Source organism: Puma concolor, chromosome A3, assembly GCF_028749965.1.
Source record: "Puma concolor isolate L17-30 chromosome A3, mPumCon1.1.hap2, whole genome shotgun sequence".
NCBI classification, from domain to species: domain Eukaryota; kingdom Metazoa; phylum Chordata; class Mammalia; order Carnivora; family Felidae; genus Puma; species Puma concolor.
In genome coordinates this window covers 111,312,737-111,339,489 of record NC_141669.1, presented here as the reverse complement: position 1 = coordinate 111,339,489, position 26,753 = coordinate 111,312,737, and the positions used below count along the sequence as shown (strand labels likewise).

At 44.1% G+C, this 26,753-nt stretch overlaps 1 protein-coding gene across 4 annotated transcripts in view; it reads right to left on the bottom strand.

Moving 5' to 3' along the window:
- DNAAF9 (dynein axonemal assembly factor 9) overlaps positions 1-26,753 on the bottom strand; it is a 130,917-nt gene that overhangs the window by 35,709 nt on the left and 68,455 nt on the right. For all 4 annotated transcript variants that reach the window (XM_086701797.1, XM_086701798.1, XM_086701799.1 and 1 more), the window contains 9 exons: positions 25,827-25,877; positions 24,605-24,692; positions 13,483-13,586; positions 9,882-10,028; positions 8,719-8,807; positions 8,203-8,304; positions 7,582-7,699; positions 5,609-5,697; positions 4,156-4,314 (listed from right to left, as the gene is read on the bottom strand). In XM_086701797.1, coding sequence (XP_086557923.1) covers positions 4,156-4,314; positions 5,609-5,697; positions 7,582-7,699; positions 8,203-8,304; positions 8,719-8,807; positions 9,882-10,028; positions 13,483-13,586; positions 24,605-24,692; positions 25,827-25,877 — 947 coding nt within the window. The remainder of the gene's footprint in view (positions 1-4,155; positions 4,315-5,608; positions 5,698-7,581; positions 7,700-8,202; positions 8,305-8,718; positions 8,808-9,881; positions 10,029-13,482; positions 13,587-24,604; positions 24,693-25,826; positions 25,878-26,753) is intronic.

Genomic DNA, 26,753 nt, shown 5'->3' with positions numbered 1-26,753 from the left:
TGACTCCCACACTGCAAGGACTTTCTCCTCCTACTATTCCTTCCCTTACCTCAATCTACCCATCCTGACCTCCTGGTTCTTCCCTGAACATGCCAGGCATATTTCCACCCTGGCATTCTCGGTCCCTTCCTGTGGTGCTCTTTTCCACAGATATCTGCCAGGCTTGCTTCCTTGTTCCCTTCAGGTCTCTGCTCAAATGGCATCTTATGAGAGAGGGATCTTCTGACTTCCTGCAGCCTATGTGACACAGCAACCTTCCTTTTGGCACCACCGGTCCCCACGAAATTCTTCCCTACAGCACTGAACATCAGCTACATTGTATTTTCTCATTTATTTGTTTTTAGTCTGTTTCTGCAATAATAATGTAAAGTGACTGAATGGTGTACTCTATGTTGCCTAAGCAGGATAGATGAAGGAACTGGATGTTCAATCATGGGTAGACCCATGGCCACTCCAAGAAGGGGCCTTCCCTCTTTACCTTGTAGAGAACATTTTCCCAGCCTATCACCAAAAGGTCAGTTCCTATAGAGGGAAGGGAAATCAGAAGGCATCCTTACTGATCATAGGGGCCTGGGTCCTAGCCTGGGCCCTTGGGAAGCCAGTGATGGTGGCTGGGGGGAAAGGTATAGCCTGCCTGAGCCACTCCCTGAGTTTCTACAAATAATTCATCTGCAAAATGGCACTTGGCTTTATCCCAGACTGTAATATTCATATCCCAATCCCCAGGTCTGCCTCTGTCCTGACCAACTAGCAGTACTTCAATCAAGAACAGGGTGTGCCTGGTTTTAGAGCTTCCCCACGAGTGCCTGGTAGCCAGAGAGCTGTTAGAGTGAGCCCTCTGCTCCCCGGTTTCTCCCCCTGCCTGGGCGCACGTGTGGATGTCCACATGGGGTTCCTTCTCCTGGTTCTGCAGTGTCTAGTTAGGCCTGGATGCAAGAGAGCACCCCACACTGCCTGCATTGCCAGACGTTCTGCACCCTTGTTAAGTAGGACTGACTGATGCTTGCACACTGCCCCAAATCTCTTTGTGTTCATGTTTACCAGATTTAACCCTCCTGGTTAAGTGCCCCAGCCTTGCTCCTAAGCATCAGTTTTCTCTCTCTTCTAAAAATAAGTTTCGGAAGCTTTTTATTTTCCATGTCTGGTATGAGCCTAGAGAATCCTTTCTGAGGGCAGAAAAGAACTGAAAGATTTACCAAATCCTGGTCATTTTGGTCATTTTAATATCCTGGGTTTTCCTTCAGAGAGGGTGGCTGGTAATTCCCAGGTTTTCAGAGCATTCCATTTAATGGAAACAAGGCTGGAATGAAAACAGGCCCCAAAATCCTTGGTGGGAGCAGTGTTATCGAGGTGATGAATGTGGGCACTGCAGCCAGGAACTGCTGTGGCAAGACAGGAGGCCCTTGGTGTCTGTCACTCACTGTACTTGTTGTGGGGAGGAGGCTGCTAGGCTCTCCCTCCCTCCTCAGCCCTTGCCCTGTAATCATCCTGGCCAGGGCCTCCCAAAAGGAGGAGGCAGGCTTCACTACAGAAGGAAGCACACTGCTCCAGCTACCAGAGCCCGAACTCGATCACTTTGGCTAATAAACTGCCTCAAATGCATGATGAAGGAAAAAAAAAACCAAAAAAACAAAAACAAACACACACAAAAACCCCCGGTTCTTCATGTCTGCCTCTTTCTTGTCAGTTCTCTCTTTATTAAAAATAAAAGCAAAACAAAGAAACAAAACAAAACCCCAGCAGGATTTTTACTTTCTTTATTCTGAAACAACATACCCCATTCAACTGTCCTTTGGCCTCTGTTTTTTTTTCAACGTTTATTTATTTTTGGGACAGAGAGAGACAGAGCATGAACGGGGGAGGGGCAGAGAGAGAGGGAGACACAGAATCGGAAACAGGCTCCAGGCTCCGAGCCATCAGCCCAGAGCCCGACGCGGGGCTCGAACTCACGGACCGCGAGATAGTGACCTGGCTGAAGTCGGCCGCTTAACCCACTGCGCCACCCAGGCGCCCCTCTGTTTTATGTTTGCAATTTAAGCCTACAATTTGGGCATGTGTTTTAGATTAATAATTCAATTTTTGTTTTGAGAGAGACTTTAAGTGTAGATAATTTAAAGAATAATTTTTTACAATATTCTGGAGTATAAACAAATATAATCTCTCAAATTCCTTAAAATTATTTTTTTTTAATTCAGATTTCTCCAGTTTTATGTGTCTGTCTGTAAGTTCTAGACAATTTTATTACCTGCATAGGTTCCTGTATCTACCACCACCGTCAAGACACTGAACAGTTCCACCACCACTTGGTTCCCTTGTGTTGTCTTTTTATGACCACACCCACCTTCTTCCTACCTCCCACTCCCATCCCTAAGTCCTGGCAACCACCAATCTGTCCTCTATTTCTAAAATTTTATCATTTCAAAATACATTAATTTTTAAAAGAACAATTAACAGCTCCAGTGAATGTCAAAGCTCAACACCACTGCCCCACTGCTGTAGGAAGTCAAATGGAACCAGGCCACTCTGGGGACAAAAGAAAACTGCCCTAGACCACAGTGTTCCCCCATGAACCCTATAAATGAAGATAAAAGCCATATCCAGGGACTATAAATCTCAATTTGAGAAACCTCTGGAGTCTCCCTTCACTGGCAACCTCAATACTGGGCATGAAGGTCCAGTCCCAAAGAGATGGTCATGCAAAAAGGAGGCAGCCATGAGTTCCCTGCTGAGCCTCAAGAGAATGGGCCTGGCCCATAAGAACCATGTCTTAGCGAGAGCCATAGCATTTTGCTGGTATTTCCACTGAATCCCTCAGGAAAGCTGAGATCTCTAGCATCCTGGGACTTCGACTGCACAAAAGCTGGGTCTGAGAGTGGGCTGGCCATACACGGTCACTGCAGTCCAGCACAACCAGGGCAGCTGACACTTTTGCAGACCTGTACTGCCAGAGACAAGGAGTCAACGATGCTTTGTCAAGTGATGGAAGATGGAAATGCCCTCAGCTGCACAATGGCAAACTGCTGAATTTGACTCCAGGTCCACACTCCCAATGACTCTCAACTCTGGCAGGGACCAATCCATTCCTTTGACCATCAGAAGTGATGGAAAGCCAGAAGAAAACAAGTGGTTTCAAGCCTAGACTCTTGCTCTGTGGCTTTCATGACCTCAGCCCACAAACAGGACAAAAGGGCTGACAGAAGGGAAGGCCAGGGCAGGTGTGAGAACAAGGCCTGAAGAAGAGGAACGACGGCTTGGTGGAGTGCACAATGCTGTCCACCTCCTGACTGAGGACCACCAGCCCAGCTTTTCTCCACTTCTCACCATCCATCCGCCCAGGAAACCCAACAGAGCTTTGGATCTGGGCCTGCTCTCTACTGGAAACAATTAGCCAATTGCAAACAGTAATTATTATGAGCACAAAAAACATAGCATAGCACAAAAGCGCTTTGTGAGAACTGCCAAAAGCTTCCGTATTACCAGCCATCATCAAGACCACAGACTATGTTTTCCCTGACCTGGCATGCTCTCTTCTGGGCCTGGGGGGTGGTGGGCCTGCATAGGGCTCCTCCCTGGAAGGCCTTAGAACAAACAGGTCGAGGTAAACTCCTTTCAGCCAGGGTCACTGAAGCAGTGGTACTCACTCTGTCCAACCTATCCTCACAGGGAGCTTCCTGCCCAACTGGACTATTCATGTTCCCCACTGAGGGTCCCAGGAAAACCTTCTGGACCAGCCATCCTGGGAATGGTGGGGGTCGAGAATGCAGAGGATAGGGGCTGCCTCTGCAACTCCACATGAGAGAGGATTGAAACAGACAGCAAAGGAAGAGACCTCAGGGCCATTACTGTTACAAGAATTATCAAAGAATCTTGCTCAGAGAATCTCTTCCCTAATTCTCTACCGTGAGGATAGAGAATTTTGAGGATACCATCATGCTGAAACCAAACTTAAAACTTGTGGGAAAGCTACAGCAGCTCTCTGGGCCACAAGATGGTAACCGGAGTCCTTGCTTGTCTGAGGCCTCTCTGGGTAGTGCAGACTCTGCTCATGCAAATGTGGAGGTCATTCTGTGTCCCAGGCTAGCCACACACAAAATACAACAGTAATGGCAAGGTCATCACCATTCCCATTGTCCCCGGAAGACTTCCAGTGCTCACCCTTGCAACACCACTAGCAGTCGAATCTTCTTGCGGATGTAGGCTGACTGGCGGGCAGAGCGGTTCTGCTGGGCCTCCAGGACACTGGAAAGGTATCTCTGGAAGTGGGCAGCATGAAAACATTCGGAGCTGTCCATGATTTGGCGGTATACCATCCACCTGGAAACGGCAAGTATAATCTCAGCATGGGGGCTGCCTGATGGCCGGGCCCCACAGACTCAGCCAGTGGATCCAAATGTGACCAGTACTTCCACAGACATTCTGCCCAGTGACCCCGCACAGGAGGCCTGGGGAGCTCCGTATCCTGAAACCACTATCACTGGAACTTTTGACAGGAAATGCCTTGCCACAGGGGAAAAGGTCAGGTAAGCACATGACCATTAATCAGACTTCAGAATTGAGAAAGACTCCTTATGACTGGGCAGTCATTTCCTGAAGGACCATCCAATAAAATGGCTTCAGTCTGGTGCTGAGTAAAATTTTTGCTAAGAAGTGAGCAGGGTGAAGAATTCAGACTATTTCTACAACAAAAGAAATGGAAACAAGGGAAGAACTGGGTAGCTACTTAGTACTTGTAAGAAGACCAGTATTTCTGGAGCATCTCTGTAAAACTTGTCCAACCTCCCACATCTCCCTAAACTCCCAAACTTCTAGGTGATTTCCATCTTCTCCATCTTTTCCATCTTCCTTATGGCCTCCTGCAGGATGCCTTACTTCGAGGTAGACTGACTAGATATTAAATGCCTGTTCAGTTAGCCAGGGATGTTTAGTAATCTGCCAGCCATATGAAAGTGATGGATGAATGATCTTCCCAATTTCCCCTAAGCCAACGTGTCCCAGATGCACTGGAACGGATGCAGTCCCCTTGTGGTCAGGGACGGATCACACCCACCAGCTCCCAAGTTCTAATCACCCTGGTCCTGAGTTGCCCTGTTAACCAGGCACACTCCCTGGCCTTTGCCTGTGCTAGTTCTGCTGCTACAGTGCTTGTCTCCAGATTTCCAAAGACTCACTCCTCTCATCTCCTCAGGCCTCTGCTCAAATGCCAGCTTCTCAGTGAGGTCTTCCCTGAGCACCCAATTTAAAACTGGGACCTCCCTCCCAGCTTGGCAATCCCTATACCCTTCTCTACTTTGTTATCTCTGTGGCACTTTTCACTAGCTAATATACTACTTTCCTTGTCTGGTTAATTGTCTTCCTAAACTAGAATGTAAGGTCCACAAAGGCAGAGAATTTTTAGTCTGTTTTTTTTTTTTCATTTGTCGCCCACACTTAGAACAATGTCTGGCATACAGGACGTGTTCAGTATAAATGTGTTAAATGAATGGATGGATGGCTCCTGTGCTAATACCAATCACACCAAAGGCCAGTACATGTTGAAGGTTTCCCAGTGCCTATGTGGGACCAGGCATAGAATCCCTTTCCCCAAAGCAAAGGCAGCAGCCGTACTAACCTGCCATATTCCTTATGCAGAGTGACCAGGAAAGCACAGAGCTCGCTAGCATGACAGCCTGGGAGGCCAGTTACAATGCTGATAGTTACCTACATGAAAGAAAAGTCACGTGAGTTTGTCATTCAACAGGGAGGCAGCGTTGTGTAACAGGTTAAGAGAAATGATTTCTGGAATCAGGTTCTGTGGGTTTGAACCTCAGCACCAGCACTCACCTAGATATATGTCCTTGGGCTAATAACAGAACCTATCTTGCAGGTGGGTGTGATGGTTAACTGAGTTAATATATGTAAAGTGTTTAGAACAGTGTGTGTGGGACATAGCAAACACCACGTAAAATGTAGTGTTACTAATATAATTTCTATGCAGCAGGCTTGACTAGATCAGTTAAAATACCATGGAAAACACTGGGCAGAAAGGAGGTCTGAGACAAAGTGCCACAGGCTAAACTGGTGTGGTAAGTAAGCTCAGCCAAGGAAGAGGAGTGGCATGGGGATGTTTCTGTCTGGCTGCCCAATCCACCCAAGCCAAATGGCCTGAGCTAAGGAAGCAAACAGAATGTAGGAAGTACGTCTGAATCTTGACTAGGTGAAGAGCAGGTTGGACTGTCTTAGCCTTAACACACAACCAGATGAAAACAGGACCCTCTGCAGGTATGTATTCTGAAGCAACTTAAAGAAATCCAGTGACAGAGAAGAGGTGGAGCAGGGGAGGAAAGGAACCATACACCTACTGAACAGTATCAATGTAAATTTTTAAAACAATTTTTTAATGTGTATTTATTTTTTGATATAGAGACACAGAGTGCAAGTGGGGGAGGGCCAGAGAGAGAGGAAGACACAGAATCCGAAGCAGGGTCCAGACTCCGACCTGTCAGCACAAAGCCCAACGTGGGGCCTGAACCCACAAACCACGAGATCATGACCTGAGCCGAAGTTGGATGCTTAACCGGCTGAGCCACCCAGGCACCCCTCGATGTAAATTTTTATTTCACAAGACTCACTGGGATGGGCCTGGTCACAGATGAGTTAGATTAAAGCTTAGCTGGTGGCAGTTACCACTCTAGTTGGTCACATCAGCACAAAGATGGCTGTGGATCTCTCTTCTTTTGTGGGAACCAGAAGTTTTCCCTCCTCCCTTCCAACCAGGCTCCTACTCTATATCCCTTACTGTCCCCGTGGGCAGTATTCCATGCAACTTCTTGTTTATCCTCCTCCCCACCCTGGTCCTATTCCTCAGCGCCCAAGTACCTGGCTCTCAAATCACAGCACATGTGCTTATAGCCAGACACCGTCTTACTTTAAGGCCAGTCCTATAGCACCCTTTTAATGAGTAGGCATTTTCATTTTAAACTCTTGCCTTAGGGAAAAACCAGGCTTCTAACTGCTTGGTACTCCTATTTTCTTTTGCAGGTGAGTGTCTTCTAGATTTATGTATAAATAAATGCCCTCTTGGAGTATATTATGACTTCTGGTTCCAGAGAAATGGTGGGAGGGGTCAAAAGGAGGGGCATGTGAGGTGGGAGCAGATTAAAATCCACTCTTGGGAAGACAGTGTTTATAAAGTATCACCTTACCCTAGTGATGCCAGCAAGGCCCAATAAGGCCCTTCCTCTTATTAAGCTCAATGTGTCACCCACTTCCAGGTAAGTCCTTGTCACAAACAGAAAAGGCTGATGGGATGAGAGCACTGAGCAAGAATCTGAAAGACGTGGAGAAGCCAGGGGAGGGCATGGCAAGGTGCTAGGGCTTTATGGCTGCTACAGGGCTTGGCTGGGGTCAGTACAGACACCTGTACACAGTCACTGTACAGAGTAGGTTTCCTGTATATCATTACATCAGTATCCTAGGAGGTGGAGAGTCTTACAAAAGGGACCCTGCTTGAGCTCTTTTTGTTAACTGACACAGAAGATCAAAGGGCAGGCTATCAGGCTTATCTTCCTGTGAATTCCCAGCATATTTGCTGAACTGCTGTACCTTGTCATTTTCTACTCGGTGAGAAGGGTTGATTTCAGCTTGCTGTAGCAGGACTGGGAGATGGGTCCTCATCACAGGCTCTCGACTAATGCTGCTGATGGCAAAATGCTGAAGAAACCTAGAAAAACAAAGACAATGCTAATGTTACCACTGCCAGCCTTGCCTGAATGTGCTCCTTCACATGAGAAACGCCTTATCTAACTGCTAAAAAAGAAACCTTAGACAGATACTCTCTAGAGAATAAAACTATATGGTGTGTCACTACTACTGTTTACACTGATCCCTAAGAAGCTACAAAGAAAAAGCAGCTTAAATTTTTTTTTTAATGTTTATTTATTTTTGAGACAGAGAGAGACAGAGCGCGAGTGGGGGAAGGGCAGAGAGAGAGGGAGACACGGAATCTGAAACAGGCTCCAGGCTCTGAGCTGTCAGCACAGAGCCCGATGCGGGGTTCGAACCCACGAACCGTGAGATCATGACCTGAGCCGAAGACGGACGCTTGACCGACTGAGCCACCCAGGCGCCCCTGGAAAGAGCAGCTTAGAAAGGACCAACGCTGGGGTCTCTGACATTTCAAAAGCCAGACCATGAAACATCTATAAACAGAAAACCAGAGCTCACCAGTCCAGCTCTGGGAGTTTGGCTGGGAGTAGCTTTAGAGGACTCCGTTTCTCCCCAGCAGAATGGCTCAGGACACTGAAGAGCTTCTGCGCACTGGAGTGTCTGGAATAGCAAAAGCTCACAGATTAGAACTCCATCTCCCTATAGCACCACACTTTACATAACTTGATGCTTTCAAGCCAGAGTCTTGTGACAGAGTCAACACTTCCAAAATAAGCATCTCAATGACTTAAACACAGTGCGGTATTAGTGTGTGACAACTGGTGTACCCAGAGAGGAAGGCTTGCCTGAAACCCTTGGTAATATTACAGGTTTCTGATTCTTGGTGGATTTCATCTCTCTTGACTTCTGTTTCCCCAAGGGCACTGGCTACCTGCAAGTGGCAGCACTGAAATGACTGTGCTGGCCCTTTCAGAAGCCAAGACCCCTGTGTTACATAACGTAAGTCGTCCTGCAGAGAGAGCAGACACACACAGCTTAGGGAAACAAGCATAAACACTGAAGGCAGCCACTTACAATCTCTTTTGTTCCACAGATAATCCATCTTCCTGGATCACTTTTAAAGACAGCCCTGAGTTAGCCTGCTGTTGCCAGGGGGAGAAGACCTAAACAAAACAGAATTTGAGCAAAGAACACTTTAAACCCAACAACAGGATATGGAATCCACATGGGGATTTGATGGTTGTTGAAAATCTAGACTGTCAGGACAGAGAAAAACCATCATAACAAACAAGTTTGTTTCAAAAATAGACGCCTGAAGCAATTTTGTTCTGTATTTTTCAAAACTAGAATTTCTTTCTGGGTTCCTCTCCCAGGGATTCTGTTCCTTCAGAAGCCAGGAAGCACGGAGGAAGGTGTCAGGTAACACTGTTCTGGCAGCATAGGCATGTTCTTCCCTGGTGATAGGGCCAGACAGAAGGAGCAGTTCAAGCAAGTCCTGTTTAGGGGCACAGAGATAGCTGAGAAGAATCTGAAGTGCTATCTCTATGTCCCTGGATTGAAAGGACAAGCACAAGGAGGTAGGAAAGATGAGCAGGCAGTAAGAGTAAGACATAGACTAGCCTGAGAGGCCACTCTGCAACCAGGCCAACCCTTCTCTCTTCCATATTCTGTCAATCTGTCCTGAGAGAGGGACACTGTCCCCTTATAAGCTGCTGCAATCAGACCTTTCCGAGCATTTCCACCAGTCATGAGGCTGGCCATGTGTTTAACTTTGGCTACGGCATGGTCTCTAAGTGGGTTGTGTAATTCTTGGTAAGCTCTCTCACTCATGCAACCTGTACTGAGTGCCTATAACATGCAGACTGTCAGGTGGGACCATTCACAAGGGCAGGGCTTGTGAACCATGGGCAGAGACTGGGGAGGGCTAGAGAGCTCTTATCCAATAGGTATGGCCCAACAATTCAATAAAGTAGCTAAAAGAAAAATGACTCTAATTAGGATTTAAAGGGACAAAGAAGATTTGTCTTAGCAGCTAAAAAGCCTTTTGTTTGGGTCTTTTAGGTTCTCATCTCCCAATGGCAAAAGCACCATTCCAGGACCCACAGGGATTAGAAGCAGCCACTTCCACCATCCCAGCTCTGCCTCTCATCACCTCACTGTTAGCCCTGTGATGTGGCCTTACCATCTAAACTCCTAAGGAAAAGAAAAGTACTTGTTTTGCTAATGATTGGTGTTACCTCTGAGTAAAATGCTTGGTATATCTTTGATCTGGGGAAAAGGGCAATCATCAGAAAATTGCTTGATCCATGGAAATGAACTGGGAGATGAGGAAGCAGAGAACTTTTGAACTCTATCAGAAGGGCAGCAACAACACTGGTGGAATCCTAAAGAGAAAAAAGAGGGAGCATCAGTGAGAAAAGCCATCTGCATGACACTAGTCCTCATGATTACTGTCAGAACACATATAATGAATTTCATTGCAATTATTTTCACATTATGTGATATACTAGGGTTCAATGATGGATGGCTGGAATTATGGAATTATGGTATTGGCTTTCCAATACCCAGTTATGGGAGATACAGGAAGTACAAGGGTCTTTTCTCCTAAACTGAAAACGTCACCTCAAAACTCTTTCTATGGTATTAATCCCTTATCAGATTTACAATCTTTTTAAAAACAATCTCTATACTTAATGTGGGGCTCAAACTTATGACCCCAATATCGAGTTGCATGCTCTACCAACTGAGCCAGCCAGGCACCCTACGATTTGTAAATATTTTCTCTCATTTTGTGGGTTGTTTTCACTTTCTTGCACTTGTACTTTGATGCACAGAAGTTTTCAATTTTGATGAAGTCCAATTTATATATTTTTTCATTTGTTGTCTGGGCTTTTGGTGTCATATTCAAGAAATCACTGCCTACTCTAAGGTCAGTCATGAGGATTTTGCTCCTGTGTTTTATACTCAGAGTTTAGTAGTTTTGGCTCTTCATTTAGGTCTATGCTCCATTTTGGTTGATTTTTGTATACGGAATAAAGTAAGGATCTAACTTCATTCTTTTGCATGTGGATATCTAATTTTCCCAGCACCATTTGTTGAAAAGGCTGTCCCTCCCCAATGAATGGTCTTGGCACCCTTGTCAAAACTCATTTGACCATATATGCAAAAGTTTATTTCTGGGCTATTTTATTCTATTGGTCTGACCTTATGCTAATACCATACGGTTGTTTGATTACTGTAGCTTTGTAGTAAGTACTGAACTCAGGAAGTGTGAGTCCTTCCACTTTGCTCTTTTCAAGATTATTTTGGTTGTTTGGGCATACCTTGAGGCTCCATATGAATTTCAGGGTGGGTTTTTCTATTTCTGCAAAAAATGCCATTGAATTTTGATAGGGACTGCACTGACTCTGTAGATCACTTTAGGTAGAATTGTGGTCTTAATAATGTTAAGTCTTCCTACCCATGAACATGGGATGTCTTTCCATTTATTTAGAACTTCTTTAATTTCAGCAATGCATTGTAGTTTTCAGCATATAAGTCTCCACTTCTTTGGGTAAATCTATTCTTAAGTATTTTATTCTTTTTGGTGTTATTGTAAATGGAATTGTTTTTTTACTAACTTTTTCAGACTGGTCATTACCAGGGTATACAAATACAACTGATTTTTTGGTGTCAATTTTGTATCCTGCAACTTTGATGAATTCATTTATTAATTCTAACAGGTTTTTTTTTTTTTTTTTTTTTTTATTTTTGGGACAGAGAGAGACAGAGCATGAACGGGGGAGGGGCAGAGAGAGAGGGAGACACAGAATCGGAAACAGGCTCCAGGCTCCGAGCCATCAGCCCAGAGCCTGACGCGGGGCTCGAACTCACGGACCGCGAGATCGTGACCTGGCTGAAGTCGGACGCTTAACCGACTGCGCCACCCAGGCGCCCCAATTCTAACAGGTTTTATGTGTGAATCTTTAGTGTTTACTACATATAAGATCATTCCATCTGTGAAGAGAGATAATTTTACTTCTTCCTTTCCAATTTAAATGCCTTGTAATTCTTTTTCTTGCCTAACCACTCTAGCTAGAACTTCCAATACTATATTGAATAGAAGTGGCAAAAATGAGCATTCTTGTCTTGGTCCTGATCTTAGGGAAAAGCTTCTTTAAAAAATTGTTTTCATTATAAAAATAACATGTTCACTAATTAAAGTTTTGAAAAAATATAAAAATAGAATAGAGAAAGTTAAAAAAAAAAGTCAATCCAAAGTTCCATAGTCTAAACCCAACCACATCTAACATCTTAGTAATTTTCCTTCTAGTCTTTTTTCCTATTCATTTACTGACTTGCCTTTTTCAGGCAGTGCAAAATTGTATTTATCTTTCTAATTCCATACCTTGCTTTTATTTTATTTTACTTTACTTTACTTTATTTTATTTTATTTTTTGAAGATTTTATCTTTAAGGTTACCAGGGTAGCTCAGTCGGTTAAGAGTCCGACTCTTGATTTCAGCTCAGGTTATGATCTCATGGTTCGTGAGTTTGAGCCCCAAGTCAGGCTCCATGCTGACAGCCTCTCCTGTGCATGTACACTCTCTCAAAATAAATAAACTTTAAAAAAAAAAAAAAAAGGAGAGAAAGAGAGAGAGAGAGAGAGAGAAGTAATCTTTACACCCAACATGGGGCTCAATTTACAATCCAGAGATCAAGAGGCACATATTGGACTGACTGAGCCAGCCAGGCACCCCCCAGGACCCTGCTTTTAAAACTTCATTTACCATCAGCACCTGCCAACTTGCTACAAACTATCTGTGAATATTTTCAAAGATTGCATCCCACTATCCTCTAAAGCCACCCCTATGGCTGGACATTCATATTACTTACTGCATTTCTCCTTGCCAATAGAACCTTTTATTTATTCTTTGCCAATTTACTGTTTTACATGGTAGTGTGAGGCTGTTTCTGATGTACTTCCATATATCTGCTAACTAACTTCATGTTAATACAGAATTATTAATAGAAAATAATTTGTTCTAATCACCAAAAACATTTTATCCAGTTTACTTTTTTACTTTTTAGTAAATTCTCTCCTTGAGACTTTCTAGAGTTTCAAATTATAAATTAGTCTGATAAATTTTGTTATATCCAAATAATGAAATACCATTCGGCAATAAAGCAACAAGAAGAAACAGACTATTGATACAAACATGGGTGAATCTAAAAATCATTATGCTGAATGAAAAATGCCAGACTCAAAAGGGTACAGAATGTATGATGTCCATTTATGTAACATTTTATTTTATTTTATTTGCTTACTTTGAGAGGGAAAGTGAGTGTGTGTGCACACATGCAGGGGAGGGGCAAAGAGAGAGGGAGACAGAGAATTCCAAGCAGGCTCCACACTCGGTGCAGAGCCCAATGTAAGTCTTGATCCCACAACTGTGAGATCATGACCTGAGCCGATACAAAGAGTCAGATGCTTAACTGACTAAGCCATCCAGGAGCCCATATTAGAACTGCAAACTGATCTACGGTGACAGAAAGCTAAGTGGTAGTTGCCTGAAGCCAGAAGTGGAGGGAAAGATGAACTGCAAAAGAGCATTAAAAAAGTTTAGGGGTAATGGAAGTCATCTGTATCTTGACTGTGACAGTGGTTTCACAAGTATATACATTTATCAAAACTTTAAATGGATATAGTTAACTGTATTTAAAGTATCCTTCAATAAATTAAATTATTGGCAATCCTGCCCCATGGTGGAGGAACAGGGACAGGGAGTTATTTGGTTTTCACCTCAGAAGTGTGAGTATCCTTCTGAACATCAAAGCCATGGACTGGTAAAACACCTACCCCATCATAGAATAAAATGGAATTCATGTGATCCTTGGAAAGGACGATACTTCCGTGATGACGGTGAGAAAACAGAAGACCACTAGAGAAGAAATGCACTTTCCCTGGAAGGAAAAAAGAGCTGGTCAGAGCTGGAGGGTTGGATCTTGGGGGCTAGATCCCAATGTCCTTCAGGTACCAGGGCAAACCACAGTGGTAACTAGAGACTAGTATCTGTAATGCTTAAGTTACACAATTTTTCTTAAATGTTTTTATTTATTTAATTTTTGAGAGAGTGAGAGCATGAGCCAGGGAGGGGCAGAGAGAGATGCAGGACAGAGGACCTGAAATGGGCTCCGTGCTGATAGCAGAGAGCCCAATTCAGGGCTCAAACTCACGAACTGCAACATCATGACCTGACCTGAAGTTGGACGCTTAACTGACTGAGCCACCCAGCACCCCAAGTTACATGACTTTTATGCTGAGCCCCGTGCTCTGGGGAAGCTGATGTACACTCCTAGAGCTTCAGAGAGAAATGAGGCATCACAGTCTTTGTACGCAAATTAGAAAAAACAAGTACGTTATCAGCTGATGGGGAGAGGCAAAATTCACATTGACTTGTGGGTGTCTTCTACGGGAACACACTGAAAAAGACTTTGGGGTATGTTTGTTCTACTGCTGAGTTTAAAATTTTTTTTTTTTCAACGTTTATTTATTTTTGGGACAGAGAGAGACAGAGCACGAATGGGGGAGGGGCAGAGAGAGAGGGAGACACAGAATCGGAAACAGGCTCCAGGCTCTGAGCCATCAGCCCAGAGCCTGACGCGGGGCTCGAACCCACGGGCCGCGAGATCGTGACCTGGCTGAAGTCGGACGCTTAACCGACTGCGCCACCCAGGCGCCCCTGCCGCTGAGTTTATAAACTCTGCTTCCTCCTATTTTGGCAGAAGGTGGCTTGGCTCTAAAGAGACCACATCCCTCACTTAAGGCCCAACAAGAGCAGTAGGGTCTCAGCTGAAGGACAGTAAAGGGAGCCTAAGGGTCCCTGTGGCCAGCAAAGGAATATTTGAGTTAGGCAATAAGGGGATTCTATACACACCAGAGACCTGTTGTTCTATATTCACAAAAGATGGGTGGGATATAGACACTAGAGGTGGTTTCTTCAGTTCCGAGGATTCAGGTCTAAGGAGAACTGTTGTTTTCTGGGTGGTCAAGGTCATACAGAATCGCTCACTATGGGCCCTAGGGGGCAGACCAAGAAAGGATGGAGAGCTAAGATGACAAGTGTTAAGGCTGGGTTTGGAAACTGAGATGAAGCACCCAGAGCACCCATAAGACTACAGAGGGCAGAAGACAAAGAAGAGGGACTGATTCCTTGAGCTGTAGCTCTAGGAATGCAGCCCCAAAGCTTGAGATTATAATGACAAGAAGAACAAAGGCAAAGGTGAGGAATTCTGGAGACTTCAAGTTTTCCTGAGGAGGTGTGGTTTCAGGAGGCAGAAAGGCCTAATTGAGTTAAGTGTGCTGGAGTGTGCATGTTAATGGGGCATGAAAAGAAATAGGGGAGGTAGAGGCAGCTTTTAGGTACAAGAGGAAGGTTTGGAGCCTGAATACCAATAGACAAACTAGATGCTCAGTTAGAGGGAAATAGTGCTAACCTTAGCATCTGGGGCAGCAGCAGCTGCCCAGTTTAAGGCATCCAGGTTCAAGGCCTATAAGCCTCACAACCTCTAACAAGTAGAGCCTGACCTCTTTTGCACATAGGCTTGCCCTATAGGCTTCTTGAATAGAAGCCACCCACCACCCAGCTTCATCCTGTATCAGTGCCAAGGTTCTTCATGGCTGCTCCCAGACCATTTCCTTCCATGATGGCACAATATTTTCATTCCCTCAGACACACAAGCCCTTTCTTCCCTTCAATGCTCACAATGACTACCCTCCTAATCATGCCACAATGTTTCAAACAACCAAGACTTCCATCCCTTCTTAGAGATCCAGGGGATGACCCACACCCCATTCTGGACACACTACTCCTCAATCCCAATGCCACAGCAGTAAAACAGAACCCAGGAAATCTTAACCTCTGAAATTTTCAGCTCCAGAACCTACTCTTGGAGTGCAACATCCTATCATCCTTTTTGCTATCTCACTTCCCAAATCTTATCCTCTGATGTCACTGAGCTTTTGAAACCTCAGGCCCCCAGTTTTCCCCTACTGCTCAGAAGTTTCTGACTTTCCTCTCACCCACATCTAGGGCAGATCTTCCAGGACAGGGCATACTTTAACTTCTGTTTTCTTAGGGAAGGGGATGGGAACAGATTCTGCTCAGTATTTACTAATTACACTAACTGCACCAAGCACATCATATACATTATAGTTTTCCATCTTCCCAACAAATTTAACAAGTAATCTTCTTCTTACAGGACTGATGGGGAGACACAAGCTTAGAGAAGTTTCTCCCCAAAGTGACAGAACTATGTGCAGTGCAGCCAAGGCACTGTGGCACCTGGGCCCCTCTGGTTCTTACCCGGCTTCTCCCCACTTGGCTCTCTCCAAATGGCTCCCTATGGCTGATCTGACGATGTGCTCTCTCTGCTTCTTAGCCTCAAGAGGCCCACAGCGCTGCCGCAGTCCTTCCTCTGCTCTCTCAGCTCCTCTAGTAGCTCCCCAAGTCCCAGCCAAGATTTTCAGCACTCTCCTCATGTCATGACCTCACTGATTCTAGCCACAAGATAACTCTACCTACTGTTTACAGAGAAAAGAGAGGTCAACAGGTATTAGGTTAAGAACTGCTCCCCTACTACTGCTTAGTATCGGTACCCTTCCAGGTTCTGGGCTCACCCTCCACCTCTGTAGCTCCAATAAGACGCTTCTCAGAAGCAAGAACAGTGCCACTCAAAGGCCTCCTAGACAAATCTCAACATCCTTCCAAAGCTTCCAGAAAAGAGCACAGATGTGAGAGGTCATCTCCAATATTTCCTTTCTCTCTAGACTCAAGCTTGAAATAAAATGGAAAAGACGAAGACAGAAATTCATAAGGCAGTGTTGGAAAAGCACTCATTTTGGGGCCTGGCCCAGGGCAAGAACACAGTAAACAGAAACTGATTTTAGTACTGGCGCAAAGAGATTGCCCTGTGTCGCAGCGACCCCTCGGCCTGGCTCTGGGAGCAGTAACTTTCATTATTCTCAGAGCACACATGAAATGTGACTCACTGGGTGGCCGAGTGCCTGTTACCTGGTCTCTGGATCCTAATCCACATGAAGTAAAGACACTTCGAGTATCTGCTCTGGACTCAGGACTGTCAGACTTCAGTCTGAAGGGAAATGCCTTTGTAGGGGTTTCTCAGTGACCATGGGAGCCAACTCCTGATGAGATCTCCTTGGCTCCTTGTCTCATCCCCAGTGCCCTTACTGAATGGCCTCTCTCATTCCTTCTCCATTCTGTGAGTCTAAAAACCCCAAGTAAGAGCAAGTTCCCCTTCACTACCCAAGAAGCAGGGGACTGAGGCCTGGCTCTGTCTTTGATTGACCTCTGTATCACCAGGAGTCCAACAGAAGGATGAGCCCTCAGGCAAACAAGACACCAAGTGCCAATGAAGAATTTGGCTTTTCCTCCTTTAGAAAACTGGCTGTACAAAGAAAACTCCTCCAGTGGTCCAGCCTGTGTGAAGAGGGAACATCTATCACTGCTGAGGAACTATGATACAATGGCTGGATAATTTTCATTCTGTGTGAGAGTGTGTGAAATGTACACGTATGGTTTAAAGAAAATCAGTAACAACAAAATCTCAACGCCTGTACACTCACCACTCAGACTAAGAAATCCAGCATTGCTAGTACCTTTGAGGCCTCCCAAATGTCCTTTCTCAATGGCTCTCTCTCTTCTACCCAGAGGGAACCAACACCCCGAATTCCATATAATTTTAATGTATTTCAGTGTATCTATAAACTATTCATTATTTGGTCTCATCTGTTTTGCTTTCATATAAATAGAATTTTACTTTTATTTTTTTATTAAAAATTTTTTAAATGTTTATTTTTAAGAGAGAGAGAGCAAGTGAGTGTGGGGGAGGGGCAGAGAGAGAGAGAGAGAAGATATGAAGCAGGCTCCACACTGACAGCAGAGAGCCTGATGTGGGGCTTGAACTCATGAACCGTGAGATCTTGACCTGAGCCAAAGTCGAATGCTTAACCAACTGAGCCACCCAGGCGCCCCTTTATAAATAGAATTTTAATAAATGTGTCCTTCTGTGATTTGCTTACTACTCTCAACATCTGTTCCTGAGTCATCTATGCTGTAGGTAATATGCAGCTATATAATCCATTCACGTTAAGTGCTGCAGAGGACATTCTCTCTACGGCATCCCTGGCTAGCTTCATGTGGACATAAGGGAACACACAAGAGGGTTCAGAATGAAGTCAGCAGATTAGCAGTTGCCCACTGCCTAGGTCTTCCCAGCATAGGAGGGTGGGACTCAGCTTGGGAACCAGAGTTCTCAGGATGTGTCCACTGCCCCATGTGCCGATGGGACTGGCGTCCCTGTGCCTCAATGCTGAACAATCTCTGCTCAGTAGAAAAAAACACTCCGTGTTCTTTAAAGCCCTACAGGGACAATGAAGGATCTGCCTGAGAGCCAACCATTCACTGAAGCCTGTAGGAAATAGTAAATACGTACAGTTAACTGATATTCAACAAAGGTACACAGACAGATCGAGGAAAAAGGAGTCTTTTCAATAAATGGTACTGGAAAAACTGGATATTCCTATGTAAAACAATGAACATCAACCCATACCTTGAATGAGACTTTCTGCCCATTCCCACCAGCCACAGCAGAAAGCCTCGTATTTCACAGGGATGTCTGGTAGAGTACTCAGAAGGCCTCTGCCTCAGCAGTGGGGTAAAATTAGCCCTAAATTAAATGCTGTTCTGCCACCTGGCTAACAAAGTTTAAAAGCAAGGCCAGATAAGACTAGAAGAAAGTATATTAAAAAAATTATTATAGGGGCTGGGTGGCTTGGCTGGTTAAGCTTCTGACTTTGGCTCAGGTCATGATCTCACAGTCTGTGAATTTAAGCCCTACACCGGGCTCTCTGTTGACAGCTCAGAGCCTGAAGCCTGCTTCAGATTCTGTGTCTCCTTGTCTCTCCACCCCTCCGCTGCTCATGCTCTGTCTCTCTCTCTCTCTCTCTCTCTCAAAAAATAAACATTAAAAAAATTAATATAACGGTATCCTATATGTTGAAGAAGCTAGAAGACTGAACCATGTTAACTTGAGATATGAAAAGCTGTAAAAAATATCTCAAACTTCTAGAGATGAAAAATACAATGTCTGAGAAGAAAAATACACTGAATGAGATTAATGACATTAGATAGTTGTCAAAGTTTAGCTAAGCTACTCCAGGATATTGCTGCCTACGTATACATTTTGTTTGGCCAAGAGGCCTGGGGGAAAAGGGGCTTAAAATCAGGCGAGCCCTATGTAGCAGCCCGTAGAGTCACAAGAGGATGTAAGTTCCTGACATGACTTCCCCAACAGCTCTTGTTATTAAGTCTCCCCTGGGGGCGCCTGGGTGGCTCAGTCGGTTGGGCATCTGACTTCAGCTCAGGTCACGATCTCATGCTCCGTGAGTTCGAGCCCCGCGTCGGGCTCTGGGCTGATGGCTCAGAGCCTGGAGCCTGCTTCCAATTCTGCGTCTCCCTCTCTCTCCACCCCTCCCCTGTTCATGCTCTGTCTCTCTGTCTCAAAAATAAATAAAACGTTAAAAAAAAAAAAAAGTCTTCCCTGCCTTCTAGGGCTATCCCCTTGTGCTTACCAAAACCCTGCTTTCTTGGTTTGAATTGACCAATCTGGACTTAGCCTGGGAACCCCAAAGCACTCTACCCTAATAAAGGCATGTGCCCCAGGTCTTGCCTCTCCGTCTGCACTCTGCTTTGTCCTTCCTATGTGCTCTTGGAGGCATAAGGTATGCCATTGCGTGTACTTCCTTCAAGATTTGTGAGTAATAAACTTCTCTATTTCAATTTCTTTCATGGTCTTTTGTTGAACTTGGCTCACCCTTAGGTACTCCGTGCTTCACTTAACAAATGTTAATTTAATAAACTCAAAACAACAGTGCAGGAAAGAAAGTTAGTAAATTAGAATACATACAAATAGAAACTATGCATAATGAAACACAAAGAGAAAAAAGACTGAAAATAATTGTACAGAGCAATAGGGGCCTGTGGGGCAACTCCAGGCAGCAAAGATATGCAACTTGACCCCCAGAATAGGAGGTGCCAAAAAAAACAAAAACAAAAACAAAAAAAAAGGCCAAAAAACCCCTCCCAATTTGAGGAAAACTAAATCCATCCAATCAAGACACAAAACGATTTCCAAGCACAAGGAAGATGGAAAAAAAAAAACACATGAAATCACATAAAAATAAAATTGCTTAAAATCTGTGATAAAAAGAAAGACTTTCTAAAGCCGTTGGAGTGAAAAATAGAGAACTTCTATAAAAGGAACAAAGATAAGAGGTGGATTTCTGGTCAGGAACGATGCAAGTGAGAAGACAGTGAAGTGGAGTAGCACCTTTCCAGAAAGAAGGAAACTGTTAGGGCACCTGGCTGACTCAGTCAGTAGAGTATGCGACTCGATCTGGGGGCTCGTGAGTTCAAGTCCCATGTTGGGCAGAGAAACAGAGAGGGAAAGAAACTGGACTAATTGCTAAGACAACTTTTTAAGGACTCTATTAATGGACCAAAGTTGTATAACAAAACTTGAGAAGCATCTATTTGAGAAATTCTACTGAAGTTTGGTGAGAACAGGAGAAATCTGTGGTGTTTCAGCCAGGGGCTATTCACACTGATGTGGAGAATAAAGGCAAAAGAAAAAAAGTAAAAACTTCTTTATAACTTACAACCCAGTGACAAGTACTAGAGACAGGCAGAGTAACCTTCCCCAAGGAGCTTAGCTGCCTCGATGTTAATACTTTGTTAAAGGCAAAAGGCAACCTTAGCTTGACATTAGCCAGACCTCTAGGATCCTGTAAAAAATCCCTTTGGAAACTTCCTTTATGTCTACCTTCCTCCAAGATATATATTTAACAATCATCCTCCAAACATATGGTCCACTGATATATACCTAAAGGGTCTCATGACTAAGGTTTTACTAGACAGTAGTAAATGACCTTATCCTAACAACAGCTAGCCCCTCAAGGTCCTGGAATTCTTGCTTCCAAATTCCTCAAAGACTTACTTTTATCCCTACCTCCCTCCCAACTCGAAAGTATATAATCAGCCACTCCTCACAACCTCAAGGCAGCTCTTTCTGCCGCAGGTCCTGTCCCCGTGCTTTAATAAAACCACCTTTTTGCACTGAAGATGTCTCAAGAATTCTTTCTTGACCACTGACTTCCAAACCCCAACATTCCACATCAACATGACCTCCCCTCTAGTTCCGTGGTGCAGAGAAATCTTATGAGGCAAAGCATAGAAAATTCTACAGCTAGGTAAGTTAAAAAACAATAGCAATCAAAGTGGAAAACATTCAAGGAATGCCAACATACCAACCAGCCAGAATGTAACAGGAAAGTCAGGGGCCTGAGACAACATATATCAATGATTATACAGCAAAGAAGCTGTGTTTTAAGGCATCTTCCTGGTGCCATGTGCACCAGGATACAGGTATAAGAAGGCTCATGACAGGACTGTCTGCAATAGCAAAAAACCATAACCTCAAAAACCATCAACAGTCAAAGAATAAACAGCACATTTTCATATAAAAGAATCCTATGGAGCCATGAAAGTAAATGAACCATATGGCTACCCATAATAATCTGGGGGAGTCTCAGGAATAGAATAGTGAGAAAAACAAACAAACAAGTCCCAGAAGAATACACAGTGTGTGATTATATATGTTACACTCAAAAACAAGACTTTGTTTAGGGATATAGGCATATGTGGTAAAACCCTAAGCAGGCTCCTGAGGATTAGGAGCTGGGCACCCTGAGGGTGGGGAAGAGGAGGACACATGAAGGACATAAATGAACAGGAAGCTGCTATGATGCAGAAGTAAAGAAAGTACTATTCTTGTCTATATGTAGTTCGAAATGCCAACCCTGGACTGAGAATCAGAAGACCTGGTCCAGATTTTAGAAAAACACTGTGAGGGGCGCCTGGGTGGCTCAGGGTTAAGCGTCTAACTCTTGGGTTCAGCTCAGCTCTGTGCTGACAGCACAGAGAATGCTTTTGATTCTCTCTCCCTCTCTCTGACCCTCCCCTGCTCGATCTCTCTCTCAAAATAAATAAAATAAAAACTTTTTAAAAAAGGAAAGAAAAGAAAAAAAAAAAAAGACCTAGTCCACCCTCCAGAGCTACCTGAACTTGCAGTTGTAACCTCAGTCAAGTTTTCACTTATGGGATTCAGGACAAGAAGCTCAATTAAGACAATGCATGCTGAAGAGCTTTTTAAATTTATTTTTATTTATTTATGGTTTAATTTATATCCAAGTTAGTTAGCATATGGTGCAACAATGATTTCAGGAGTAGATTCCTTAATGCCCCTTACCCGTTTAGACCATCCCCCCTCCCACATGAAGAGCTTTTTAAATGCCTTTGGGGAATGGGAACAGATAAATTTCAAGCTCATGATAGTCTCAAGAAGAGAGAGACTCACCAAGACCCTAATGACACCGAAGCTTCAGAACCCCTCACCTGCCCAAGCCCCCTTCCAAGGCCTGAGAAGAGCCCTACATGTTTTGTGTTCTCTTTCCTTAAGAGAGCCCTAAGTGGTACAAACTCGAAGCCCCACTTGACCTGAGCTCCAAAGTGGCAAAAAGCTTAACAGATAGCTAGAGGAGATTCCTGTTTAAATTCTCTGCTCCTATTTAATTTTTCTGCCTCAGAAAATCACCTAATTCAAACTACATTTCCCTCTGAAACTAAGAGTGCACTCTCAAAAGAGTGTGACTAATAGGGCTCCAGAAATCCCTGGCTGTGCCCTTTATGTGGAAACCTCAGGATACACTGAATCTTGCAGGAAAACTCAATACAATTTAAAATTATTTTTCTAACGAGGCCCTTTGCTAAGAAGGTGCAAACTAATTTTGGCAAACATCCTTGATAAATATTATAACTGGCTCAACTATGACAGAGCACAACCACCTCTGTGTTGCCTCTACAACTTGCTTCTGAAACACTATGCAATCTTGCCCCAAGGTTAGTGGCACTGTGACGCACCCGCTGCCCTCAACAAGGGTTCCTAACACCGGTCTTCTGCACCAAGATCTAGATAGGCAGAAGTGCAAGCAGGGGCTGTAGTACAGGCATGACAGCAAATGCTATTACTTACTCCCCCCAGCATTTTGTGGAACACCAAAACTCCTTGTGCTTTGTCTCCGTGAATGGAGAAGCAGAAGCTGAGCCAGTAATCTGAGAACAGAGAGAGGAATTTGCCACTGGACAAAATATTTTCAAGGAGAAAAAATTATCCAGAAAGGGGATTTGCATAGTAGAGGTTGAGAAATTTGTGGAGTAAGTCACAACTCTTCCTCTACAAAATGACTGTATCAACCAGAGAAAGAATAGGACTAAGAAAATGTTATTTTGGGGAAACCAAAAAGGAGCATGGAATGAATCCCCATGAAATCCATGCAAAACCAACAAGGTTCTTGAGAATCTTGGGTCAGCAGAAAATACTGCCAGCTTGGACTGAAAGGGACAGAGAGAGTATAAATCAAAAGAGATTACTGGATTCTCAAAATTCTACTGGCAAGAAGCAAGCTGATAAAACTCAGCTACAAAGTGCCACCTTTACGAAAAAGGAAGGATGACCAAGGTGTAGCCACAAGCCCAGAGGGGAACACTAAGGGTTTAGTTGAAACCAAGAGCCCAGGTGGCAGAGATCAGAGCTATGGAGGACTATTCTCAGGCCTTGAAACCTAATCCAGACTCTGGAGTTTGCCCAGCTGCATTTCAAAGCTACCTTGGGCTGATGACTCCTTTTTATTTTCTATTTCCCCCATTTTTGAAGCTGAATATCTGTAACTGTTATCCTATACCAGTGCCACCTTGGGTGTTGGGAAGGCAGAGGCAGATAACTGGTCTCTTTAGTTCGAGAGGGCCACAGCTGGAGAGGACTTGTGTTCAGCTGTACTTACTGGATTACATGCCAGAGCTTATCTACACCTGATTTACATGATCTTGATGAGGAGATTTTGGATTTGTGAGCTGGTGAGATTTAGGACTTTGAACTATTACCATAATGAAATGAGGCCCTTGGGAAGGGGTGATTGTATTTTGCACGTGGGAGGGATGAATGGGGGGCCAGAGGGTAGACTGTGGCTCCCGTGACCTTCATCTCCTGATGTTATTCCTGTGTTCATGTAACATTATATGGCAAAAGAGAAATTATCTGAGTGGGCTTCTAATCACAACAAGCTCTTTAAAAGCAGTTTTCTCTGGCTGGTATAGAAAGGGAATTTATACAGAACAGAAGCATAAGAGAGATTCAACAACACAAGGGAGGTTCTCATTGCTGAGATGGGGGAGGGCTGTCACAGGGTGGAGACCTCTGCAAGAAGGAGCTAAGCATGGTCCTGGCTGTCAGCTGGCAAAAAGACAGGGACCTTAGTCCTACAGTCTGAAGGAACTGAATTCCACTGATAATCTAGATGAGCGTGGGAGCACATTCTTCCCCAGAGTCTCCAGACAAGAGTCTAGTCTAGCTGATGCCTTAACTTCGGCCTTATGAGACCCTCAACTCAACATGAATCCTTCTGACCTACTGAACTGTGAGATCATAAACATGTATTGTTTTGAGCTACTAAATTTGTGGTGATTTGTTATACAGCAATAGAAAATGAATCCAGACTTTGGTCCACAGATTCCATTTCTGAACATGCTACTGCTCTAGCCCATTCTGAGAACAATCCTCAGGAGGCAACAAGAGGACCAGATTGTGGTTCTGGGCCCATCCCTTCGGAGCACAAGTTTCCTATCTACAAAATGGGTGGATAAAAGGAGAAAGGTTGTAGGAAAATACTTCTATGCCAACAAATCTTTTCAAATATCTGATGTATTATTTCTCACAACACCCATGCCAATACCTGCAGAAGAGGAACCCAGACACAGTCAGGAAGAGAACAGTAACGGCTGGCTCACCTTCCTCAGGCCAGGAGTGTAGGTTGCTGGAATAAAGATATGCTCCTTCTCCTCCTGTTAGAAAAGTGCCCAGGAAACAGGCATCCCCCTTTAAAAACAAGCAATCACAAAAAGTAAATGATTTATAGCATAAACATTCACAGAATCAAAAGTTTTGCCCATTTGTCTATCTACAAAGCTGCTTAGTAGCCTCAGATATACCCAATTTCTTCCACACCTCTGGCACTGCCTGGCTCTTTGTCATGTTACTGGCATTCTTGACCTGTGCCGAAGAAAAGAATGTGAGGTTCTCTCTGAGTCCAGGCACCAATGCCTGCTATGCTTGTTCATGCTCCAGTGGATTTCTAGCCACTAGAAGCAGTTCTCCTTGGCCCAAAGCCTTGACCTCTCAGTTCTATATGTCTAGGTCAACCTGAGATCTGCTTGTAATAGTACAGGGAGATTTAAAAAAACACACCAGAGGCACCTGGATAGGTTGGTCAACTGGGCGTCCAACTCTTGATTTTGGCTCAGGTCATGATCTTGTGGTTCGTGAGATAGGGCCACGCTGGGCACTGCACTGACAGTGCAGAACCTACTTGGATTCTCTCTCTCCCTCTGCTCCTCCCCTCACTCACACTTCCTCTCTCTCTCAAAATAAATAAATAAACATTAAAAAAAAAACCTACAACACACCAAAAGGCCTAAATGGCGGAACAAATCCCCTCCAACTGTGCATCCCATTAAATGGTTATTTAAAAAAATTTTTTTAAGGTTTATTTTTATTTATTTTTGAGAGAGACAGACAGAGCATGAGTGGGGGAGGGGCAAAGAGAGAGGGAGTCACAGAATCTGAAGCAGATTCCAGGCTTTGAGCTGTCTGCACAGAGTCGGACAAGGGGCTTGAACCCATGGACCACGAGATCATGACCTGAGCTGAAGTCAGATGCTCAACTGACTGAGCCACCCAGGCGTCAACACCCCCCCACTTTTTTTTTTTTAAATTTTTAATGTTTTTTTATTTTTGAGAGATACACAGTGAGAGCAGGGGAGGGGCAGTGACAGAGAGAAACGGTTATTTCTAGAGCTTTGCCAGGAGGGGAAGAATGCAAGCAGGAATTGAGACAGAGAGGAACATATCCTTCAGATCAGCTCTACAATGAAATATTCCAAATTATCTTCATAAATTGTTTACATTTCATTTTGATACAATGTTAACATTAAGAATAAAAAGGCTGCTTACCTTAACTGCTTGCTGGGTTTTCTCAGACAATTTTACTTCATTATCTTCTACCTGTATCCAAAAGGAGTGCAAATTTTCAGTTTCCTACTTCAAGGGTAAAATTCTGCTAGGTTTCCCCCATGTTCAAATATTTCCGGGAGACAGGGCAGCCCCTCGACCAAATCCCATGCTCTCAGGCCCTGATGGCTGGCAGAGTTGGCTGGCTGCCAGTCATCAAGTCTTAGAGCCCAAAGCCATGGTGGGTTCTCTCACTGAGACCTGAGGTCCAGCTAAATGAGCCTACAATATGTGGAAATGATGTCTTTGTCTCCAATTATATTTTAGGGAAAAACAACTATTTGTAAGGATGAAGGGAAGAGAACATATTAAAATATTTTGAGTGCATTCTCCTTTAAATGTGTTCATCTCTGAGGCTGATTCTTCCCTTTCCATGTCAGAATTGTAGGAACAATATAAACAGAGTCTAAAATAGGTACTTAGACCATTACTTCACTCATTACTGTCATACTTTCTGTGTCCCACGGCACCATAGTTTCAGACCAAGTCCCACTGGTGCAGATGGGACCCTTCCACATGTAGAGAAATCATTGCTGTAAAAACTCAGCAGCAACCATTCTGACCAGAGAAGGGAGCCATGTGATCTATTCCGCACTATCTGTGTGACTTTAGACAGGCTGGTCAATTTCTTAGCCTCAGTGTCCTCATATGGAACATGAAGGTGTTAACGTCTTTCTTTCAATAATTTAACAGGGACCGAAATCATTTAGTTCCTTTCGTTTGGCACTTTCCCAAGATTAGGAGAGAGTTAAAGAAACTAGATTTGTTTGCATAAACACAAAGAGCTCAGATAATAACTTCCATTCCTGAACAACAGCTAGTTTAGGATCTGACACCCCACCAGGGACCCAATGAAGAGGCTCTTCTTCA